Source organism: Trachymyrmex septentrionalis, unplaced genomic scaffold, assembly GCF_001594115.1.
Source record: "Trachymyrmex septentrionalis isolate Tsep2-gDNA-1 unplaced genomic scaffold, Tsep1.0 scaffold1, whole genome shotgun sequence".
Lineage (NCBI taxonomy): Eukaryota > Metazoa > Arthropoda > Insecta > Hymenoptera > Formicidae > Trachymyrmex > Trachymyrmex septentrionalis.
Genome location: NW_017304123.1, coordinates 1,305,645 through 1,327,166, shown reverse-complemented (window position 1 = coordinate 1,327,166; position 21,522 = coordinate 1,305,645). Strand labels below are relative to the sequence as shown.

At 38.1% G+C, this 21,522-nt stretch overlaps 1 protein-coding gene across 1 annotated transcript in view; it reads right to left on the bottom strand.

Annotated features, from left to right (window-relative positions):
• The window catches only part of LOC108751380 (neurogenic locus Notch protein), a gene marked incomplete at its 3' end in the record, with an annotated part of 297,572 nt that overhangs the window by 231,326 nt on the left and 44,724 nt on the right, over positions 1 to 21,522 (bottom strand). Inside the window, exon 2 of the mRNA XM_018491558.1 lies at positions 14,698 to 14,776. Within this exon, the coding sequence (XP_018347060.1) occupies positions 14,698 to 14,776 (79 nt within the window). The remainder of the gene's footprint in view (positions 1 to 14,697; positions 14,777 to 21,522) is intronic.

Below are 21,522 nucleotides of genomic sequence, written 5' to 3'. Positions count from 1 at the left end.
TGCAATTTTCACAATAGTTAACAAGATGTTATTCATTAAGAAAGAAGGAAATAAACAATTTTTGTCTTTTGCTGTTTTTCTGTAAAGTTAATAGTATTTGAGAAAAAAATTATTGAAGATATTCGGCAAATTTTAGTAATTAATATCATGTTAATTATTGTGAAAATTGCAAAATGGTAAAGGACTTTTCGACTCAGTTTAATCCGCTCTACTTTTCCACGAGCGTTGTCGGATGAATTAGGGGGACACCCTGTATATGTGTATATTTTATTTTTATATAGATATGTATACGAGGTGAAGTGTTGGTTTGATAATTAAAAACAGCTGACTCGTATTTACATCTCTTAAAATGGTCCAGGTTTGATTCTCTCCCGAGATAAAAATTGAATATATATTATATATCTACATATACACATACACAATATGTACATATACATAATGTGTAAAACTTCTTTGACAAATGTTAAATACATCTTTTACTTACTTTTCAAATTTCTTAGAGTAAAATTTTACTCTAAAAGAGTTAAAATACTGCCACTATTGAAAAAAAGTGAAAAATTTGCACTCTCTTGATAAGAATGGCAGATTTTTATTCTTTTGGAGTGAGATTCACTCCATAAGAGGAATAAAATTTCTTTCTTTTGGAATGAATTTCACTCCAAAAGAGTAAAGATTTATCACTCTTATTCCAAAAGTGCCAAATTTTCACTCTTTTCCAATAGTAGTAGTATTTTTTAACTTTTTTAAAGTAAGAATTCATTCCAAAAAATTTCGAGAGTAACTCAACTCAAGATTAATACGATTATGTGAATATATGATAATTTTGCGTTATTTTCGATCTTGCCTTCTTTGTATATAATTTTTAAATTAATTTCAAGCTTCTCTCTTCTGCCATATCTAAGAAATTTCTTAAACTAGCTTCTTATTGATTTTTAGTTGCTGCACATATATGCAATCCGTACATTCTAGAGTTAAAATGCTTACTAGTTTAGTGATTAACAAATTCACATTAACGAGTTACTCTCCTATAATACCGTAAAAACTAATACATAGAATGTCCGGGGATCTACGCCAACGAACGGAAGAATACCGTAGTAACAAACAAACGACGCGTTTCGTCGGTTTATTGGACACTTCTCGTCTATCGTTACCGTCGAACGGAAATAGTTACGGAATGCCGTAAGCTCGTCTTCTCTCATGAGAACGAGTAAAATCGTCTCGCGTAAAGGCATTCGCAAATAATACGTTCCGAAGGGTTGCGAAGGTTCTGCAAACATTTCAGGCACCGCTCTCTTATCCTGCCATAGACCCGCGATACTTTCAGGTCTGAAAAAATTTCTCAATCCTTAACCTTCGCATTCTCCGTACGCAAGCCTTCGTTCGCTAGCGACCGGGCTTTTATCGGAAAAAGATAGGATTACAAATCAAAAACTCCTCTGTATATACATATATCAAGAAGTACTAGATAAAAGTCATACTGAGTCATAATAAAGTCATAATGATATCACAGGACGTCACTTAAAAATGAATTATAATTCAACAAATAAGATGATAATAATCTCTTTATAATATTTCTGTATTCTTACTTGAGATAATGAACTTCTGCAATGATAGAAATGTCGAATCACACTCGGCGACGCCGAGAGATATATACGTATAATAGTTTGGATAAATATATTTTAAATGTAAAATTAAAATGTACAACGAGAAATCAACATCACCCAATTCAGTCGTACAAATTCACCAACGTCGCGTTCTTTCCTCCCTCCTCGTTTTACCGATTTATTTTACAAATACAAACGTGACGTAGATCTCTATCTTAATCGATATCTTGATGAATATTCAACGAACGGCGAGATACAAATCTTCAAAGAGTCCACCGCAGCGCATCGCGTGTTCGTGTGCGCCGAGTGTACGACATCTCCGATCGTGAAAAAGAGCATTAATTCTGCAACATTTTGCCACTTTAAAGGCAAAGTGGTTTACCGGAGCGTCGCGTCGTCGCCGCAGCGTGCATCCATTCGGAACCAATGTCATCACGCATCATCGGTGACGAGACAGTAGCGACGATGAGCCGAGCGACGATAATCATTAGAACAGCATTCGTTGCGCGAAGAAGGCGGAAAAAGAGAGGGTATGAAGAGCAGGGAGACGAGGCGAACGTCGGACGGACCCCACTGGACCCCACCGCCGCGCCGCGCCGCGCCGGCCGGCGAGATAAGTGGTGGAAATGAATATTGTGCGCGGGCGAGGCGTACGGAGAAAGAACGTGGCGCGGCACGGCGGAGAGAAATGAACGGCGGACAAGTCTGCTTGAATCTATGCGGATGTCGGGAGGGAGCGAGAGACACGAGGAGGAATGGAGAGCGAGCGGACTAAAGGGCAGAGAAGGGGGAGCAGAGACGGAGAAGAGATTCCCGAGAGAAAACGAGAGAGAGAGAGAGAGAAAAGACGTGAGTGCGAGAAGGAGGCAAACGACGCGACGATGCACGGGCAGCACGGGTCTGTATGACAGAAGGAACCACTTTCGCAGGGGCAACGAGGATGAAGAACCCCGCTCGCGCCGCGGTACGAGAGAGCCGAGTGATCGGCAGAGGGAGAGGGAGAGGGGAGGAGTGGGGAGGGGAGCGGCCGATTACCTGTGTAGGGAGCATGAGGGGGACGCGACGGGGACCGAAGCCCGGCGCATGCGCGGCGGGCGTGGGAACGCGCGCTTATGCCCAGACAATCCCTCGTCCTCTCTCTCACGCTCTTGCCACCCCCCGCCATTTTCGTCTCGCTCGCACCAGTCGAGTCACCCATTCCCTCGCCCATTCGAGGGCCACGATCCTTCCTTCTTCCATCGCTTTCTGCTCTCTCTCGCTCTTGCTATCGAAAGGGTCCGTTTTCTCTCTCTCTCTCTCTCCCCCTCCCTCCTCAATCCTCATCGCTGTGGGGACGTACCGGCGCGGTGGTGCAACGAGCCTCGCCGATCACGGCCGAGTGCGCACGATCCAAGGCCCCGCGGGCGCGCGTTGTTATTCGTTCAGGGGTGCTCAGTATCTGGGTGATCGCCAATGCAAATAAAGATAATACTTTATTTGCGAATACGATAATGTCGCGTAATTACTCGGCATACCGAATATAATTGCGCCGACTTTTCTAGCGCTTCAATTATGCTACAGCGGCCGTATGCCAGGGTGACTCGCGTATTAGCGGACGACAGTAAAATACTCCCGGTGCACGCATAAATATCTAGCAATCCTAGCTAACGAAAGATATAATTTAATATTATATATAAACAGTTTTTCTTTTAATATTATTATAATGTATAGGCGTGTTTAATTTAGGTAACTAGCGAAATCTCTTTTTCAAAAATGTTACGGAGACAAAATGAAATGTTACACGTTAAATAAAATGATATGATATTTCGAATATTTAGATTGAAAGATAACGGTGTCTGAAATTTTACAGAACTTTATACACGATATTTAATTATGTGTTTTATAATAATTTATGTACAATCATCTCTTTGTGTAATCATTTTAATATCTAATAAAAATATACAATAAAACACTTGCATTATTATTCAACTAAATTTTAATTAAATTTCAGTTTAAGACATGAAAATCTAACTGACAGTTGTTTTTAGAATTGTGCCGCGTCTTCCTCACAATGAGACGCGCGTCCACGCAGCTACGGTATGTACACGCAAGCCGGATGTTTTGATGATGGCGAACGATTTGCAGGTAGGTCCCGTCCGCGAGAAATCTCTCATAGTCGATCGACACGCGCGATAGATTATTTGCGCAGCCCCCCGCATTTTGTAGCGTCGTTCGCGCACGGGTAAATTGTACAACGCGTGCTGCGACGACCTGGCGACACGCGCGTGTCCCGCGGCACACGGACCAACACGGACGGACGTGGACGCGAGGTTATGCGTGGTACGAGCGACGCCCGCCGCTCCACGCTGGTGCATGCTAACGCATAACGGCGCGCGCTCGGCGGGGCGCTCGAAGCGAAGAAAAAGAAAAGGACACGTATTTTGACAGCACGCTGTAACCTTCGTCATCCGCCGTCGATTCCTTCTCTTTGGACCTCGCGGCCAAGACTTATAGAACAAAGAATATCGCCCTTTGCCCTTTCGACCACGCTGCGGTTCCCTCCTCTTCAAGTTCACGGTCGCGAATGACACGGGCGAAAACGGCGCATCGCCGGTACCTGTGGTTTAAATCCGAGCATTATTCGGACGTCGAAAACTATTTGCAGTTATTTTCTCCATAGAATTATAGAATGTTATACCTACACGAAAAAAAAAAAAAAAAAAATAATTTTTGTTGAAATATCTGAGAATTTGACTAGATCTGAACATAATTTTGTCTAACTATTATAATAATTATTTGAAACGCTCAAGTATGTTGTTAGAATATTAAAATTCTTTTATTACTCATTGTACTTATAATTTTTCTACATTTAGGAAGGCTGGGACCGGTTGTCAGTTTTTGATTAGTGATTTTTTAGAAAAAAATGGATGTCTGATTTTGAAATATTATGTATGTCAACACTACATTCTTTAAGTATTAAAAAATTATTACTCGTGAATTCATCATATCGTAAAAATAAGTTATTTAATTTTAAATGAAGCTGCCAAATGTGACAATTAACCCCGTGTTCTGGATCGATTGTTCTAGGATTGACAGGAGGATATTTGTTGTGGATAACATATATGAAAAATACATTTTTTATTTTGTATCAGTTCTATAGTTTGAGAAATAATAATAATTATTTCCCTACTTTAATCGTGCGACAAAAATTCTTTTCAAATCTACTATATATCTATAGTAGGAATGTAGATTTCCGGATCAAATCGCTAAAAATCGATTTTTTTGCAAAAAGATCGAAATCGGTTTAAAATCGCTATTATCGGAAAAATTAATCTTTTGGAAGTCGCAACATCTCTAACATCTCAAACTAAATTTTAGATATTTCAACAAAATCGTCTTTTCTGTATACATATAGTTAAGTTCGTGCAACATTTTCATTTTATATATCTACATCAACATTAAAATAATTCGAAACTAAAAGTGTCCATAGCGCTTTTACGTTTAAATAAATTATTTTGTATACGCATCGTTGATGTTTATATGGACCGCGTAAAAAACGAACGCATCTGAAAGAAGGGAAATCACGAAAATGGCGTATTCGCGAGCCAACGAGATACGAGGTAGACTATTCCCCTGATTAGTTCCGCGATTTGCTACCACGCTGTGTGTACCCCGTTCAATACAGCGGCCAGAGGGAACGGATTAACTTTTTATCGCTCCGATATAAGAGTAATCTCACCAGGAGTTCCGCGGTGACTCTTTCATGCATTCCTCAGTCAGCGAAAAAGTCGATGAGGAATGACGTTACTGTGTCCGTAATCTACGTAAATCGCGTACCGACGCGCGCGCTGTCACGGCAGACCAACATAACTTCCCAGCGAGCGAACGTAAAGCATTTCTCTCTTTCTCTCTCCCTCTCCCTTTCTCTTTCTTTCTTTCTTTCTTTCTACGCCAGTAGAACAGATGGCAATGATTACTGCTAATGACAGCCATCAATTCACGACGCATTCGTGCGGCCTGAAGCCACCGTAATGCGCGAGTGTGCGTGGCTGTACTGAGGGACCAGCTTGACGACATTAAATACCGACGGAAACGCCGCTCGAAGCAATTTTGGCGCTAATAAAGAAAATAAACGCTGGTATCTCGAAAAAAAAAAACCTGGCAAGAATCGACAGAATTGGAGCGTGAATGCTTTTCTCTGTTCGTCTGCGAAAAAGTATGTCTAAATGTGTACATTTTTTTCAATTACAGGCCGCATGCTCGAATATATTTCCGTTCAGTGTACAAAGAGTGATTGTATCTCGACTGCATTTAAGAAAGAATATAATAATTTTAAAGAGTTAAAGTATAAACCAATACATTAAATGAAATTAAAATAGCCATTTAGTTATACAAAAAGAAAGAGAACATAAATATTTTATATTGTAGTAAACATAGTGTATATTTCTCCTGCTTTATTTCGACAATACTGAAATATTTCAATGATTGTATCTTCGATAAATGTAATGTGAATAGAACGTAAATTGAAGTACAAATTGGCGTTAATGTTACATATCCGGGCTCTATTCTGCCTAGAAATTACAACTGATAACTTTGAACGATCGGAATTAATATAGTAATTAATATCTCGCATTTTTACACGTCCGCGTACACGGAAACGTGGCTCTCTTTGAAAGATTAGAATCATTTGTATGAGGTCTGCGTTGGAGTAATCACACTCTGGTGAGCGAATGAACGCGTGAATACGAGAATCGAACGAACCCTTTTTGCGGTTGCTCAGGATTTAGGATACATTTAGGATATAAAAGAATCACCAGCGATACAATGGCAACCCTGCGAGTCCAAGGGTTGCGTGCGTATCGCCATCCATCATCGCGCATATGTTACTCCCTTTGATCAACCCTTAAGGGGTGAGGTAAAAATTTTCACAAGTTAACGACTAACAGCTGCGGCTGTGGAAATTTACTCTTTCCTTTTTTGTACAATTCCACAAAATTAATATTTACAAAATTTCCAAATTTCAAAAATTAATATCTTAAACTAAAATTCCTTCTTATTTAAGATATAAAATGATAAAAAGAATCGAAATAATTGTGTCAAATGGCCATCATTAATTCATATTAACTTTTCAAAATTATGAAAAAATAGTAACTTTAATTATTCAGTTACTACTTATTAAAATATAAGCACTTATTACAGAAACAAAGTCTTATTGAAACATATTACAGTGAGAGCAAAAAGTATTCGTACAAGGAAATTTGTTATAAAAAAAGTCTTATTTGTAGAAAATAAACAGTAATTAGCAATTTTATACAATGAATACATTCTGTTCTAATACAAACAAGCTTCACATGTTTTCCTGATTATTGAAGCTAAATTTCTCGTTTGTACTTTTTTCAAATAATACAATTTTTAATTTTTACTTATTTTTCAGATAATATATTTTGTATAATTAATACACATTTTAATACACATTTTAATACACTTTTTGGTATATATATAATTTTAAGAAACATACAGTCTACTTTATTCTTTATGAATAAATTGTTAATTATCCAACAAGAAATGATCGTCAATTAAACGTCGAATCGACGTCAAATTAGTGTTGAAATTATATCGATTCGACCATCAATTCGACGACTCATTTCTCGCTGCATAATATTTACTTTTTAAAAATAAAGTTTTTTTAAAAAATATTTTTTCTGTACAAATACTTTTTGCGCTCACTGCATATATTAACTACAACACTAACGTTGAAATTATTCCTTTCGATAAGGGAATATCTTTACGAAAAAAAAAATTGTAAAAAAAAATTAGAAAATACTTATAAACAAAATTAAACCTACCAAAATACAAATTTTATCGAAAACTATAGATTTGATCTGCAGAGAGTACAATAACTTGTACAAACGTAGGTAACGGAAATGGAAAAATAATATTGTTTTTCAATGGTAACTCATTCGACGAGAAATATTCGCGGCATAGATTCGACAAGCATGCGGGAGGGGGGGGGTCACGTGTACTGCCACGTGACCTGTCCACACTTGATATGCTTCACTATACACGCGCGAACGCGCCCACAAAGAGATGCTATACGTTACGTTTACTCAAATCTATATGTAAGATTCGGCCGCGGGGGTTCACGCGCGTGTGAGTATACTTTGCAACATAAACGCGTAACGCACGCGTACGAAAGCCGCAAACGTGACAAAGGGTTGCCTTTATTCAGGATCCTTTATTGTATTGGGGTAGCTTTAACTCGCCATATTGTCAAGTGGAAATGCTCAAATTTGTTATTATATTGAATTATGCTCACTTTGTAAAGTTTCAAGTATTTATAAAGTCTGTAATAATAATATTAATAAAAAAATGATATTGTCGATTTTATGAAATTTTTATTTTTACTTCATTCGATAACTTTCCAACATTCGTTTAGAAAATTCTAATATTTTTTTTATAAATTTGATATATCGATTATGTTACGATTACCATCATAATAATATCGATGAATAAATATACCGAGATAATTTATTAAATTTTTTATTATTAGTTAAAAATTTGTTATAAATTTTGTCTTAAATATGTTCATCCAAATTCCAGTTTGCATTTTATGAGTCCAGTGCCTTACAAACAAACCGGAATCCCGAAAACCTGATGGGTTTATTTAAGTGCGTCGGGAGAATGCAAACCAATGATGAGCTTACGTGAATCGAGAACGGTTTTCAGTTTCAACACACGAAGAAAATTTATTTTTAGTACGTCTGCGGGCTTTTTACGTTCGTCCCGTCGTCGACCAATTAAGAGTCATTTATATAGAAGATTTCTCTCTTCTTCTCCTCGATTGCTGATCGTTCGATCCATAAATACGCGGAGGAATGAGAGCTCGAGACTTGGGCGCTAATAACGTACATTTCGCTTTCCTTTTTGTTTCCAGACTTGCGTGCAGGTCCCATTAAATCGAATCCCAAAGTGCCTCGAGCTGTGGTCCGTGTTACGCCTATTGCCCCTCTAATTAAACAATTAACATATTCTCTTTCTTTACGAGTGACAGGAGTCTTGAAATACTCTTGGTTTGGTTCACCGCCGTGAAAAAAAGCCAAATATAAAGCTGTTACGCTCGCGGTAAGTCAAAATAATTTAATATTTGCTACCTGCGGTTTTCTATTGAAATTTAGTAGAAACGAACTCCAGTGGCGAGACAGTAATAGAAAATCTCTCTCTCTCTCTCTCTCTCTCTCTCTCTCGCAGCGTGAAAAAGCCGAATCTCTAAAATTATTTCTGCGAACAGAAATTTATATTACCCGTTCCGTGGACGGAACGGTTTCTCTCGTAATAACGTTTATTGCGCGCTCGCACAAATTACACTCGTGTAATTAACGCCACGCGAGATCGAACGAGGATCGGATGAAACAAGGGTACAAAATATAACCGAGATCGTGGAGCGCGAAATCTGTCCAGGCTCTGGACGCGAAGGTCGCGAGGGGCATAACGGTATTAATCCGAGGGTTGCAATTAATTCTGATACCGCGAGCGTTGCAGTAGTGCGGCACGTCGCCTCGCATCCGTATCTTGGATTACGCGAAATGAGATGAGTTCCTGAAATATCGCGATACGTGGCGCATTCTTCCTTCAAACGCATGTTATAGATGGTACATCGATCGTTTGTACAGTCACGCTTATACGCGCATGAATTGTACACACGCCACGTACAAAATTTCGTTTCATTGACTTCTTTCATACAAATGGTTTTACAAAATATCTCAAAAGAAACCTCGACCAGTTATTATTTTCAGAATTAGTTTCGCGGCTAATTGAAAATCAACTTTATCTGAATTAAAATATCAGTAGATTGAACTGCAAATAATGAAGAATAAAGTGAAAAATGTTAGATATCGGGAAAAACTAAATATATAGCTAACTTTAACTTGTACAATTTATTTATGCGAAATATTGTAGATAACTCATTTATCAGCTATATGGCTTAGCGTAAGAAATAAATTGCATAATATGTATAAAGCGACACAGGAATAACAGTCTGCAGATGGCAGATTGCAGAAAAAGTAACTCGATCACTTTCCGTATAGCTACGTAATCACAATTATTGCTACTGATCGTAAAGAAGTTCTAAAGACATATTGTTCTTAATTATGTTGTTAACGACTATAAATGAAATTGTAGAAGCTGCAAAGAATAGACACGATCTCGTGTTGTGTTTAAGTACAATGCGAAACGCGCTTATATTAGGTGAGCATTTCAAAATGACAACTGAATAAATTCAGATAATTAAGCTAATTAATTCTTGAAACCACGACGGAAATATATAGATATATAAAAGATATAAAATATATATATATATATATATATATACACTACATCTACTTAAAGAAAAAATTATAGACCGATAACTCTTATAGATATCAAAATTTAAAATCTTAGCATTAATAAAAATGTATGAAAATTTCCATCATCTTTCTAAAATAAACGAGTTGACAATAATCGCTGTCGTGAAAGAGAGAAAAACGTCTCGCGAATTTTCGTTTCTTATCGAAAGCTTATTTAAAGAGAACGTATCAGTCTTAGAATAATAATAAACGTTCTCGGATTGACGCGCCACTGTTTGCAGAAAAGCCTGATATGCGTGTGTACATGCAATGTATGTACGTAGAACGGGGGAATCACCGTGAAGTATCAAGGGATCACGGAGGCGTCGAGCTGACTGATACAAAAGTGAAACCTACGACGACCGGGAGAGAGATAAAGGTAATTTAGATGCGTCGCCGGGTCACGACTGCCGACTATTACCGCTATTACCGGATCCCGACCCATCTCGTTCCATCCCGTTCCGTATCGTCCCACGCCATTCTGTTGGTATTACGTTCCGTCGATGCGAGCCTAAGCGTCATTTTGCGCGCGATCGAATCACGGCAGATTGCAATTGTAGACACATCGATTTCCATACGAAGGAAACGCTCGAGTGAATTTTCTTCGGATGACGACGTCACGAGTAGTGTTTTATTTATACTTCATTCAATTTATACTTAATTAATAATATTGTTTAATCAAAAATTAACAATATTAAGCAACATTTTCTAAGTAACGGCAGAATTATTTGTGCGATTTGTCAATTACATACCATAATCGCATCTACGATACCTATACCGATAAAATTGAGAATGACATTGGTGCCTTCGCAAATTCTAAAGATTAGTAGAAATTAACAATAAACGTGTTACTGAATTACTAAATTCTAAACGCCAATGTAGAAGTATTTTGCTGATAAATTTATATGTGATATACAGATTTTTTTACACTCTACGTAGCAGCGCCACCTGAACAACGTCCGTTCACGCATCATAGGGACAGGGATTCCCTGTGTCGAACTACTAAAGTATTGATGCAGCAGAAATCATGCTCGCCGCGTTCATCACCCCGTATTTTGAGAGGGCGATCGACGGCGATCGCGGAGGAAAGCGGCATGATAATTTACCAATTATCCATGACGACCGTGAGCCCTTCGGCGCTCACGTAGTAGACGTCGATCGCTTCGATCTGGCGTGAGAGATGCAACGGTGAAAAGCATTGAGTCAGCTTGTCGCGAAAAGGCGAAGTACGAACTGTAATCGAGATCAATCTACATGCAAACTACTGTATATTGCAAAGATGCGAACAAGAATTATAGGGGAGACCGGAGGTCTAATGGACTCATTTTTCAGATTCGAATTTTTATAGACGAAATTAAGAGACTTATCGAAAAAAATGAATTCTACACCAGTTACTACATAACACTGTTATATATGACTACCTAATAATATTTTGATAATAAGGGGAAACTGATAACTAATACGAAAAAAAAATGCATTTTTCTAATGCACTCCATCTGATTCAACTAGCCCCGGGACAGGGATATTTAACTAAGATTATTAAAATAAAGATTAATGTATTTTAAGCTACATATTAATTAAACTTTTATAGAAATATATTTTAAACACAAATATTCGCTTCGCAAAGCAGAACAATGCTTCTTCTTGCAAAATTTGTTCATTTCGTGTGCAAAAGCACGTCGAATGAACCTAGTTTTCGAGATTGGACATGAACTAAATTTGTAACATTTACCACTGAGAAAAATCTCTTTAAAGGAATAAAATTTTGAGTAACTATAAGAGTCGTCACTAAATGAGTCATACAGTTCAATGGACTTTATTAAGTAAGAACTACACTTACTGTCTAAGCGGAAATCAAATATCTCAGACAATCATATACGATTCATGTAAAAATAATATTCTTAATTATAATTTTATGTATGATTATAAACGTAAAAAAAAATTATATAACTTTTAAAGATAAATAAAATGATTATTATAGCATTTAAAAAAATTTTCTTAAAAAATAGAAAGCTATTTATGCGTATGATTGAATTATTATTTATATGCAATGATATAATCTAAATATTATGTATTGTTGTTATACATATAAAATAACCTAAATGAGCAATATAGATTATTTATATGTAATTGTATGTAATTGTAAATAATATATATTATTTATATGTAACCTAAATGAGATAAAAAATAAATTTTATTTTTTAATAAACTATGTATAAAAGAATTAATGATTCAAATATTCTACGAACGTTACATTTTACAAATAGACCAATCAAAAAACAGAAGACACGTGTATACACGCGTACGAATAAATAGTTCCACGCGTACGTACGTGCTACGAAATTGAAAAAGTCCTGCAGCTAGAAGATTCGCTTGCGGAACAAAAGTATTTTATTACCGGTGAACGTTTTATGATAGTCCTCAGCGCGCATTAAAGTTACGCTGCGCTAATTATTCTAAGAATTGCGAAACAGATAGATGTTGTCTCTTGTGCTTTTCATATCGTAACGTTTGCATTATTAATCGACAAGTAACTTTACTCGCAACGGCAATAAGTGAGTATGAAACAATCAGCCAACAAAATGCTACGTAGTCATACTTAACAAAATAATTTAAATTATAACAATTATATATATTTACAAAATATACTAATATGATTATATTAGCTTAATACAAATTATACATCTAATATCAAAAAAGCATATTTCTTGAACATGAAACCATTGCAAGATTACATTTCCAAAATTTTAAAGTTTACATTTTTAATCGGACCACACATTTAATGCAATCTTCTTTAAATATTTATATATCTTGTCAAATCTACTGTTCATAAATATACACATCTCTCCTATTATAGCACTTGTTTTTATCGCAGTAGTCAAAATCAATACATAATCTGCGTTATTACTATCTGAAGTTATAAAAAAGAGAAGTTATAAAAGTCTAGAATAAAAAAAATATTCCGAATCTCTTAGAAGAGAGAAAAATATTTTTAAAAGATATCACGATTTTCACGAGGCAAACTTTTCCGAAGCTCGCGTGATTTCGCGCGGTGGAAGTTGCGACTTGCAGTTCTCCGCGTCCTTCTTCTCCTCGTCCTTCTACCTCCCTTCCTCTTCTTTTCACGGTTTCTCATCCTTTTCGCGTGGGAGGCGGCGAAACGTCCGGTTCTCTCGCCTCCTCCTTGTCTTTCCCTCTCGCCCCGTTATACCCCTCGAGTCCCCTTCGGTATCACTCTTTATCCCCCTCTTCTTGGACACCCGGTCGTCGATCGCCAACTCGGCGTGTAAAGGTGCGTTTACTACGCGAGCACCGGCGAATGAATCGATTCGTAATACGATTTATTGATTGATTGAAAGAAAATGAGCCTCATCCACAAGTAAAATTGAATATTTGAAATTATTTTCTTTAACTTTCTTTAACTTTTCTGCGAATTTCTATGCGCTTCTTCAATATCGAATAACCCTTCTAGTTTGCACATTTCAATATCGGGTTCTATCCGATTCTATCAGCTGATTTTTTTTCTGCACTGTATAACTACTATTATATTATAATAAAAAGAATATAGATAAACGGGTAAATCGAATCTATTTGTAGGTTTTGCTCTCTACAAGGCATAAATAAAGTCTGATCGTAAAACCAAAGGTGCCGTTGGAAAGATCATTTAACTCCCTTCATTTTTGCTTCAGATCATTTTGATGTATTTCTCACCTGTGTTAAACTATAACGGAAAATATAAAAATTTCGATCGGATTTAGAACTATTGTTGGACCATCCCCTGGTCCAAATCGGACACTCCTATTTTTCTGGAATTTTACATAGAATTTTAAAATATTTTAATGTATTTTTATTAGTACTGAGTAAAAACGTGCAATTTAGCAGTCAAAGATAAAAATTTTATTTAGAAAAAAAAAATTACTGACAGTTTATATTTTATTAGAATTGAAATCAATAAAACTCAATTAATCTGAGTCTGATAACTCATGATATTTTACTGATTTAATTCCTTGGATCCGATCACCAGTACTTACTACAACTTTTCGACACGAACAGATTCTTTCGAACTTTGGAACAAATTTTACAATAAACCACAAAAAGTGATCACAAAACGCTTGAACATTTTTGAATTCCTCACTCTTTAATTATCTTAAATCAATTACCTTTCAAACTTTTAACACCTTTTAAATGATTTATAAGGATTTTCTTTTTTAAAAAACTTTTCGCACGATGGCTGAAAATTCTTATTCGCGTCTGACGTTCGATGAATGTTATGACAGAGAACTGCTGTCACATGTTTGGTGTAATCTAAGGATTATAAATAGCATGCAAATCTGCTTAACTGCGTTCATTTAAATCAAAAAGATTCTATTTGGAACGGTTCGACTTACGCCACTCTCGCCTATGTATAATTTTACTTTTTCTGCATATTAATTTCAATATTCAAATGACTTCTAACTGACCAAGATGTAAACAACGCGAAGAAATCGATCAGAATAAAACAATTTATTTACAATAACGCAAGCATTATCTACTGTCGGTACGCGCGCGTGTGTTTTTGTAGCATGTGTATGTAATACAAATGCTTGAAACTCGATCAAAGTAGTTGTTTCTCACATAATCGCGGCGTACGACACACACGCCGCAAACAATATATGTATTGGTATTGTACAATCTGGCAGAAACGTCGATTCGTAATTGCAATAGAAGCGATAGAATGACTGGTTATTACTTACTTGCAATGCGATTCGTCGCGCGGCGATGACACGCAGAGTCCTCCGTTTTTGCAAGGACTCGGCGAACACGACACAAAACCTGTAACAGTGATAAAGATTACAGTTATTGTATTTTATGTATGGCGTGATAAAATGTATATATAATATTATATAATGTACGATGGTCGATATTTATAGTTGGATCTTATATTTAAGATTGTTTTAAGTAATCTTAATGCCATGGACCAGAGAGCTGTATTAGCATCTTAAGACGGTCTTAAGGTAAGAACCGATTATGAATTATCGACCGGTCCGAATCTTAGCTCGCGAGCTAAACTTCCTCCCCTCTTCATCGTCTTGAGATGAACAAAATAGAAGAAAGATAAGACACTAGAATTCTGTCCAGTGACTGGCTATTCTACTGTCTATCTGTTTTGTTTGGGACAAGTTTTGGGAAGTTACTTTTGCAAAATAAATGTAATATCAATCTGGGAGATATACGATATCGGTGTAATGTCGGTAGATGATTGGAGATTTTATTTTTAAGACTCTTCCCTCTCACACTGCGGTTGATATAAAGAGTTCTAATAAAAAAATGTCAGGCGATTCACGAATGACTACACGAGAAAACGCGAAATCTCGTTTATCGAAACCTCGTTGCAATTAGAGTGTGTCGCGAAGAAAGGGAGTCCAATGGGTTCGAACGGAACCTTTGACATACCGTACAAATTGAACTTTCGTGTAGGATCCAACGAAGAGGACGCAGATAAAAAGTCGAGAAGGCGAAAAGAAAGAGAGGGAAGAGGAGAAGTACAAAACGTCTCGTATTCCAGAAGTACTTTTGAGAGAGAGAGAGAGAGAGAGAGAGAGAGAGAGAGAGAGAGAGAGAAAGAGAGAATATCGGTGACTCTCTCAATGTAAATGCTACCAAGAAGAAAAGGACTGAACGAAACCATTTGCGCCGCGTATTCTGCTTAACCATTGCCGCAATTCGAATAATTTCATACGCACTCGTACGTAGAACGTACATTCGGTAAAAAAAAAGCGACGTCATCAAATTTCGTGGTTCACCAAAAAAATTCAAAAGCCTGATAGATCCAATATCTACTCGCGATTATTGAAATTTATTCAACACGCCTTCGCGTCGATACTTCGGCGTGAATTCTTTCCTGCTGCGACCTGTACGTTTCGTCCAAGTATTGGTGATGACACGCAGTAAAAGCGTTTTACGATCACGGAGGTGAAATTTTTATCCTTCCCATAAAATGTAATATCGAGCCGAGTCGGTGACGCGTTTTCGCGCGTAAGAAGTGATAAAAAGACAGGCTAAATCGCCCGTGCAGAAAAGCGCGCGTTTAAGGGCTCGATTAACGTGGCCAACGTGGCACATAAAGCACTACGAACAACTAATGCACGCATGCCCAGCGCCGGTATAATAACAACGCAGCAAATAACCGCTTAGCGTAGACAAGCAGCGAGAGGCGCGGAGAGAGTGCAGAGAGTGCGGTGCCTCGTGTACTTATGTTTTATCAGAGTACACCGCAATGGAGGGCCGCGTCATTTAAGTGAACTCCCTTCCCTCTCTCTCCCTCTCTCTCTCTCTCTCTATCTCTATCTCTCTCTCTCTCTCTCTCTCTCCTTCCCCCGTATCGCATCGTTGTACAAGGAACTCTCAACTTCCTGCAAGATTACCTTCGCATAAATTTGCAAATTTTTTTGCAAGTTATATCAGCTAGTCGCGGCTAGTTGCTTCGATTTGATTTGATTTATTATTCGATTTTGTATTTATTTAAGAATCCATTTTCCACACAACCAATTCTAAAAAAAATTGCAGCGTACTCTACCGTCGTAAAAATTCACCTGATTCGATATCCGCATCCATCAGGCCAAGCTGCCAAGGAAGAATTACCAACGGAGTAAAGCCTGTGACGTAATGAGCACGAGACTTCATGAAGTCGCGTGGGATGCAGAAAGCGTCCGTCTTAACGTTTGAAAATGTCAGTAATGGCGCACATTATTCGGTCGTCACCTCGCTCTCACAAGCGATACTTTGCGACCGCTTGTGTTTTCCATACGTATAGGTTATACGATCTAAATTCATAAGCTTTATCATAAAGCTTTTATAAAGCCTTTATATACATATATATAGTTAAAAATAAAATGTTAATGTTTTAACTTGAAGATGTATAGTGGACTTTCTGAGACATTTAAATAAAAATATAAATTTTAACATTTTTGCATGTTTCAGAAAATCCACTATACGTATTTAAGTTAAAAATAAAAACTATATATATATATACATAAATTTTCTCCAAAAATTCTTTACACAATAATACAAAAAAAATCCCCTAAAAGATTTATATTTAAGGATTTAGATGAACTATATCTGCACGAAATGAAGCATGAAAATAGTGAAAACAGGGAAGAAGCTACGTAATGTTTTGAATTTCTGCTTGTAGTTTAACAGTACGTACGCTCGTTGAATTAACCCATGGTCGTTGGCCTGTCAGGGCCATCGAGACGATTCAATCTGTTTGACGCAAGCGAAGCTCGAGTGAGGAGCGCGCATATATGAAGTCGACCAGCTGTCAACGTCGTCGCGACGACAACGAGAAGAACAACGAAGACAATCGGCTGGGCGACGCGTCGCCTCGCTCGCGACCAAGACGGATGAGATCAGTTAAACGAAACTGCCTTCGTGACAAATCCTCCGTTTCCTCTGTGACTTCGCGGCTCTGTTCTCCAAGTGCTGTCGTCGACGCACTTGCGTGTACGCACGTCCGCGCTCGTCCGTAATTCGTTATACGTGGGACGAGCGAACCATCTCTCTCTCTCTCTCTCTCTCTCTCTCTCTCTCTCTCTCTCTCTCTTTTTCGGTGTGATTCGTCAGGATTTCCGGCTGCTGACACGGACGATTAACCATCGCAGTCAGTGCTAATCGAGAGGAACGGCCGTGTTCGGCTGGAGAAATTGAAGCACGACCATTGCGTCATCTATTGTTGCGGTCGTAATAGATTCCTCGCACTTGGCCGTTTCTCGATCGTTACTATTTATTATTGACCGAAATGGCAGATGTATTAACCTTGAATACCACTTTTTATGCCAAGGTTGCTCGCGAAGAAAAAGTCAGTGGATTATGTACGCTGTAAAAAATTGACCGTGAAAAATTGACTACTCTAAGCTTTATTGCCGCACAACATTTTCATAAGAGAATTCTATTCTAATTTTTCGTCGAAATAGCAAAAATTTCTACACACGCGTGTAATGCAGTCCTTTGACCGACATGGGATTAGAAAGAAGAAAAAAAAAAGAGCACGAACAAACGAATCATTGAGGAAAGATTGTTGGATAGAATGAATATTTAATTATGGTGGTTACGTAATCGCCGTGGCATTTTCACTTTCAACCTCCGGCGGACAGCTGTACCATCATGTGTGCTCGCACAATAATCTGCATTATTCCAAGGAAAAATGAGTTTAATTGTTTCAATTCCAGAGTAAATTACTGCCACGGTAGAAAGCCACCGTTGAATTACGCCTTCCTTCCTGCTCTCGTCCGCAAAATTAATTCGCGCTAGCGCTAATAATGGAACCTCCTCGCAATTTCTAGCAAATTTGCGGGAAAACTCGAGTCGCGTTATTTGTATGTAAAATTTTGTATACATAAAAATTTTATCCATTTCGATAAATGGTCTAAATTTACCTTTCCGTCAATGACTAAATTTACCTTTGAAGAAAAATTATAGAATTTTTCTCAAATTCCTGATTCTTCTCTTATTATGTATGTATAAACGTTATTGGCAGGATTAAATAACAAATAAAAAACAGTTGATGTAACTAAATCAGTGTAAGTCTCTCGCTCTGATGAAGTAAATTGCAATATTCACGAAACTTTGGCATTTAACGATATATTAATACACGAGCATAAAACGCGTAGCTTCTTTGAATAAAATATCCATGAAAACTTTAGGCCCAATTTTTCATTATCTAGTTCACCTGTGATCGAACCTAATGTTTCAATGGGCTTTATTAATGACGGTATCATAGATGGAGCTCATTGGATAAAAATCAAGTTAAACCTAATCACAAGAAGTTAATCGGAAAAAATGAGCCTTAAAAATGAGCCTTAAATATACATTATTAAATCGTGTATAATGAAAATAATTTAATTTTACACAACATAAAACATTTCCACGTTCTACCTGTTTTTCTTGTTCCACATTTCAATCAATTAAATTAACATATCGTTTTCCGCTCTCAATATTATATAAACCAGCTATCGCGCACGCCATTGCTGATCTTCGATATCTCAAGAAATCCATGATACGCTACGCGAAAGAAAATAACAAACGTGAGGAATAATACGAGTTCGATATAGGACGAACTATTGCAGGGTCGCGCGATAAAGCTCGATAATAAACGGCGCGGCGCAATCGACTTCGAGACTCGAATCGACTGCACGGCGCACACACGCGAGTGCGTGCGCGCCATCGTGCGTGCGTTAAAATCGCGTGTAGCTATCCTCGCGATACGTCACCGGGGGTCATGTTAAACTGGCGGTACTTTGCATCACGTCGCGCACCACTCTCGGTATCGAACGCGCGAAGAACTTACGTTCAATCCGATATTACAGCCGGTATGGAGACGTGCACGTAAATGTTATGCATTTACGAGACACGCCACCACGACAACGACGCACAATCCGCGACCTCTTTCTCTCTTTCACCGTGCTTCCCACAGGATGAATGTTCGCCCGATGCACTGAGCGCGGTTCCCGCATACGGTACATACGTGCATGCGAGCCTGATATCATAAATCTGACGGAGAACAAGATTATATATTTTTGCTAATGGTGGAAATTTATTGGCCTTACGGTCTACCAATTTTTTTGTTTTTATAGTAATGCAGGAACGCACGATTAAAAGATAAATACACTTTGTAGCGGAAATATGTGCATCCTAATTTCACTGATTGCGAAATATATTACCAAGTTGCGTTGCGACACAGAACAGATGCATTATAAGTTTGTAAAAGTATTCAGACTACAAATAAAATAACATCATCGTCGTAATATTCTATTTTATTTAAAGGACGCAAATTATCAGGTTATAAATAATTTCTTATTTTCGGATAATAACAATTCGATAATACGTTGTGTCTCTTTTCTATGCACAATATTGCATATTTGTAGTGTTCATTTCGTACTGTCAAAATATATAATGATTATGCGACTTAAGTGTGAAGTTGGCTGTGAAAAAATACAATTAGGTCCTCTGTTGGGAAAAAAAACGAAATTACTTTCCGAACAACCCAACTGGTTTTAAGTGTAATTAAACTTTAGTTACACTTAAAACTGAGGCTGGAAGGTACGTTCTGTACACGTTGATTTCAACTCTGAGCGTTAATATTGCGGCTACTTGATTTCGATCCGAGGTGTCGATTGGAATTTATTGCAAACGGAATGATTTTCCAAGCTCTTCGCGAAATAAATAAATTCGAATTCTGTTTCTGATATGTTTCGTGTTCGAGGCGCAACGACGCGACGGTGTCAATGCCACGAGGATATAGCACGACGAGGCTTTCTCCCTCGAAGTGCATTAAAGCGAATACGTCTCTCTTGCCCTTTACTCGCGCACGTACGCTCCTCCCCCTTCTTATTCTTAACAGAATAGACTTCGAATCAAAGAGATATGTACTCTCAATCAGCGTGGGCGCCGATTTCTCGCCGGCTCCGCTCGACCCGCCCACGCGTAAATCAAGATCGATGCGAGGTGTGTCGCTGCCTTCTTTTCTTGCAGCCTCACATGAATATACACGAAAGCTCGAAGAAGTGCCGTTCGTGCACGTAATGTATCCAATGTATCGTTTGACCCTCAAGAGACTCACACTTGTACTTGTCAACCTCCTAAATATTTTTCCAAAATGGGTAAGAAGGAAAACATTCATTATAAAATATATTATAAAAAGAAGAGAGAGAGAGAGAGAGAGAGAGAGAGAGAGAGAGAGAGAGAGATGTTTATAGCTATGAAACATCCTTCGTAAAGCTCACAAACGTTGCGAGCGCGAGTGGACTCCGCAGCCTAAGTTGGAACATTGAAAAATTGGCTTGGACTAATCGGTTTTACCTGCCCGAGGAGACCATCCAACGGACGACGCATTTATGCATTTGCGGTGCACATTACAGTGCGTACGCCACGCGATGGAGATGGGTAGCGCGAGTCACGACCTCGTGGATTACGTAACCCGCCACGTGTACGTAACCCGTGTGCGGTATCACCATCGGAATATCGGCGTGATATGCGGCTCTGCTTCACCGTTGGCTGCCTCCTGCGCCAAAGCGTCTTCCCTGGCAAAACCCCCGAGGTGAGTTTAATTCATTCTCGACGAGGTAGAAGATCCACTTTTACTATTCGTGACCCAACGTTTCAGGAGGTCGTTGCACTGTAGCCTCACTCGAAGTCGGGGTCGGAGGTTACACGCGTCTCCTCGTTTCTACGTCGCGCTATCGTTAGCACGCATTTTTACGACCACTCGCATTAAAAAAAAAAAAAAAACCACCCGTTAAATACTCGAAAGTCGCTTCCGATATCTTTTAACGTCTTCCGCTCTCCTCGTTTACGACTCCTCTGGAAACACTAAAAGTCCAAGTGTTGCTATGGACGTGTTATCTGTGAGTTAAATGGATTTAAATCTCTCGCGTCTGATATCGGAAAATTTTCAATTCGAGCTCACATGTATGCTCGGGTTTGCGCGAACATAGTTTTGAAATAGATATCAGGTGAGCGATATTAAATATGTGACCAACGCAACGTAGATACGTCAGATATTATCGATTCCACCACATATT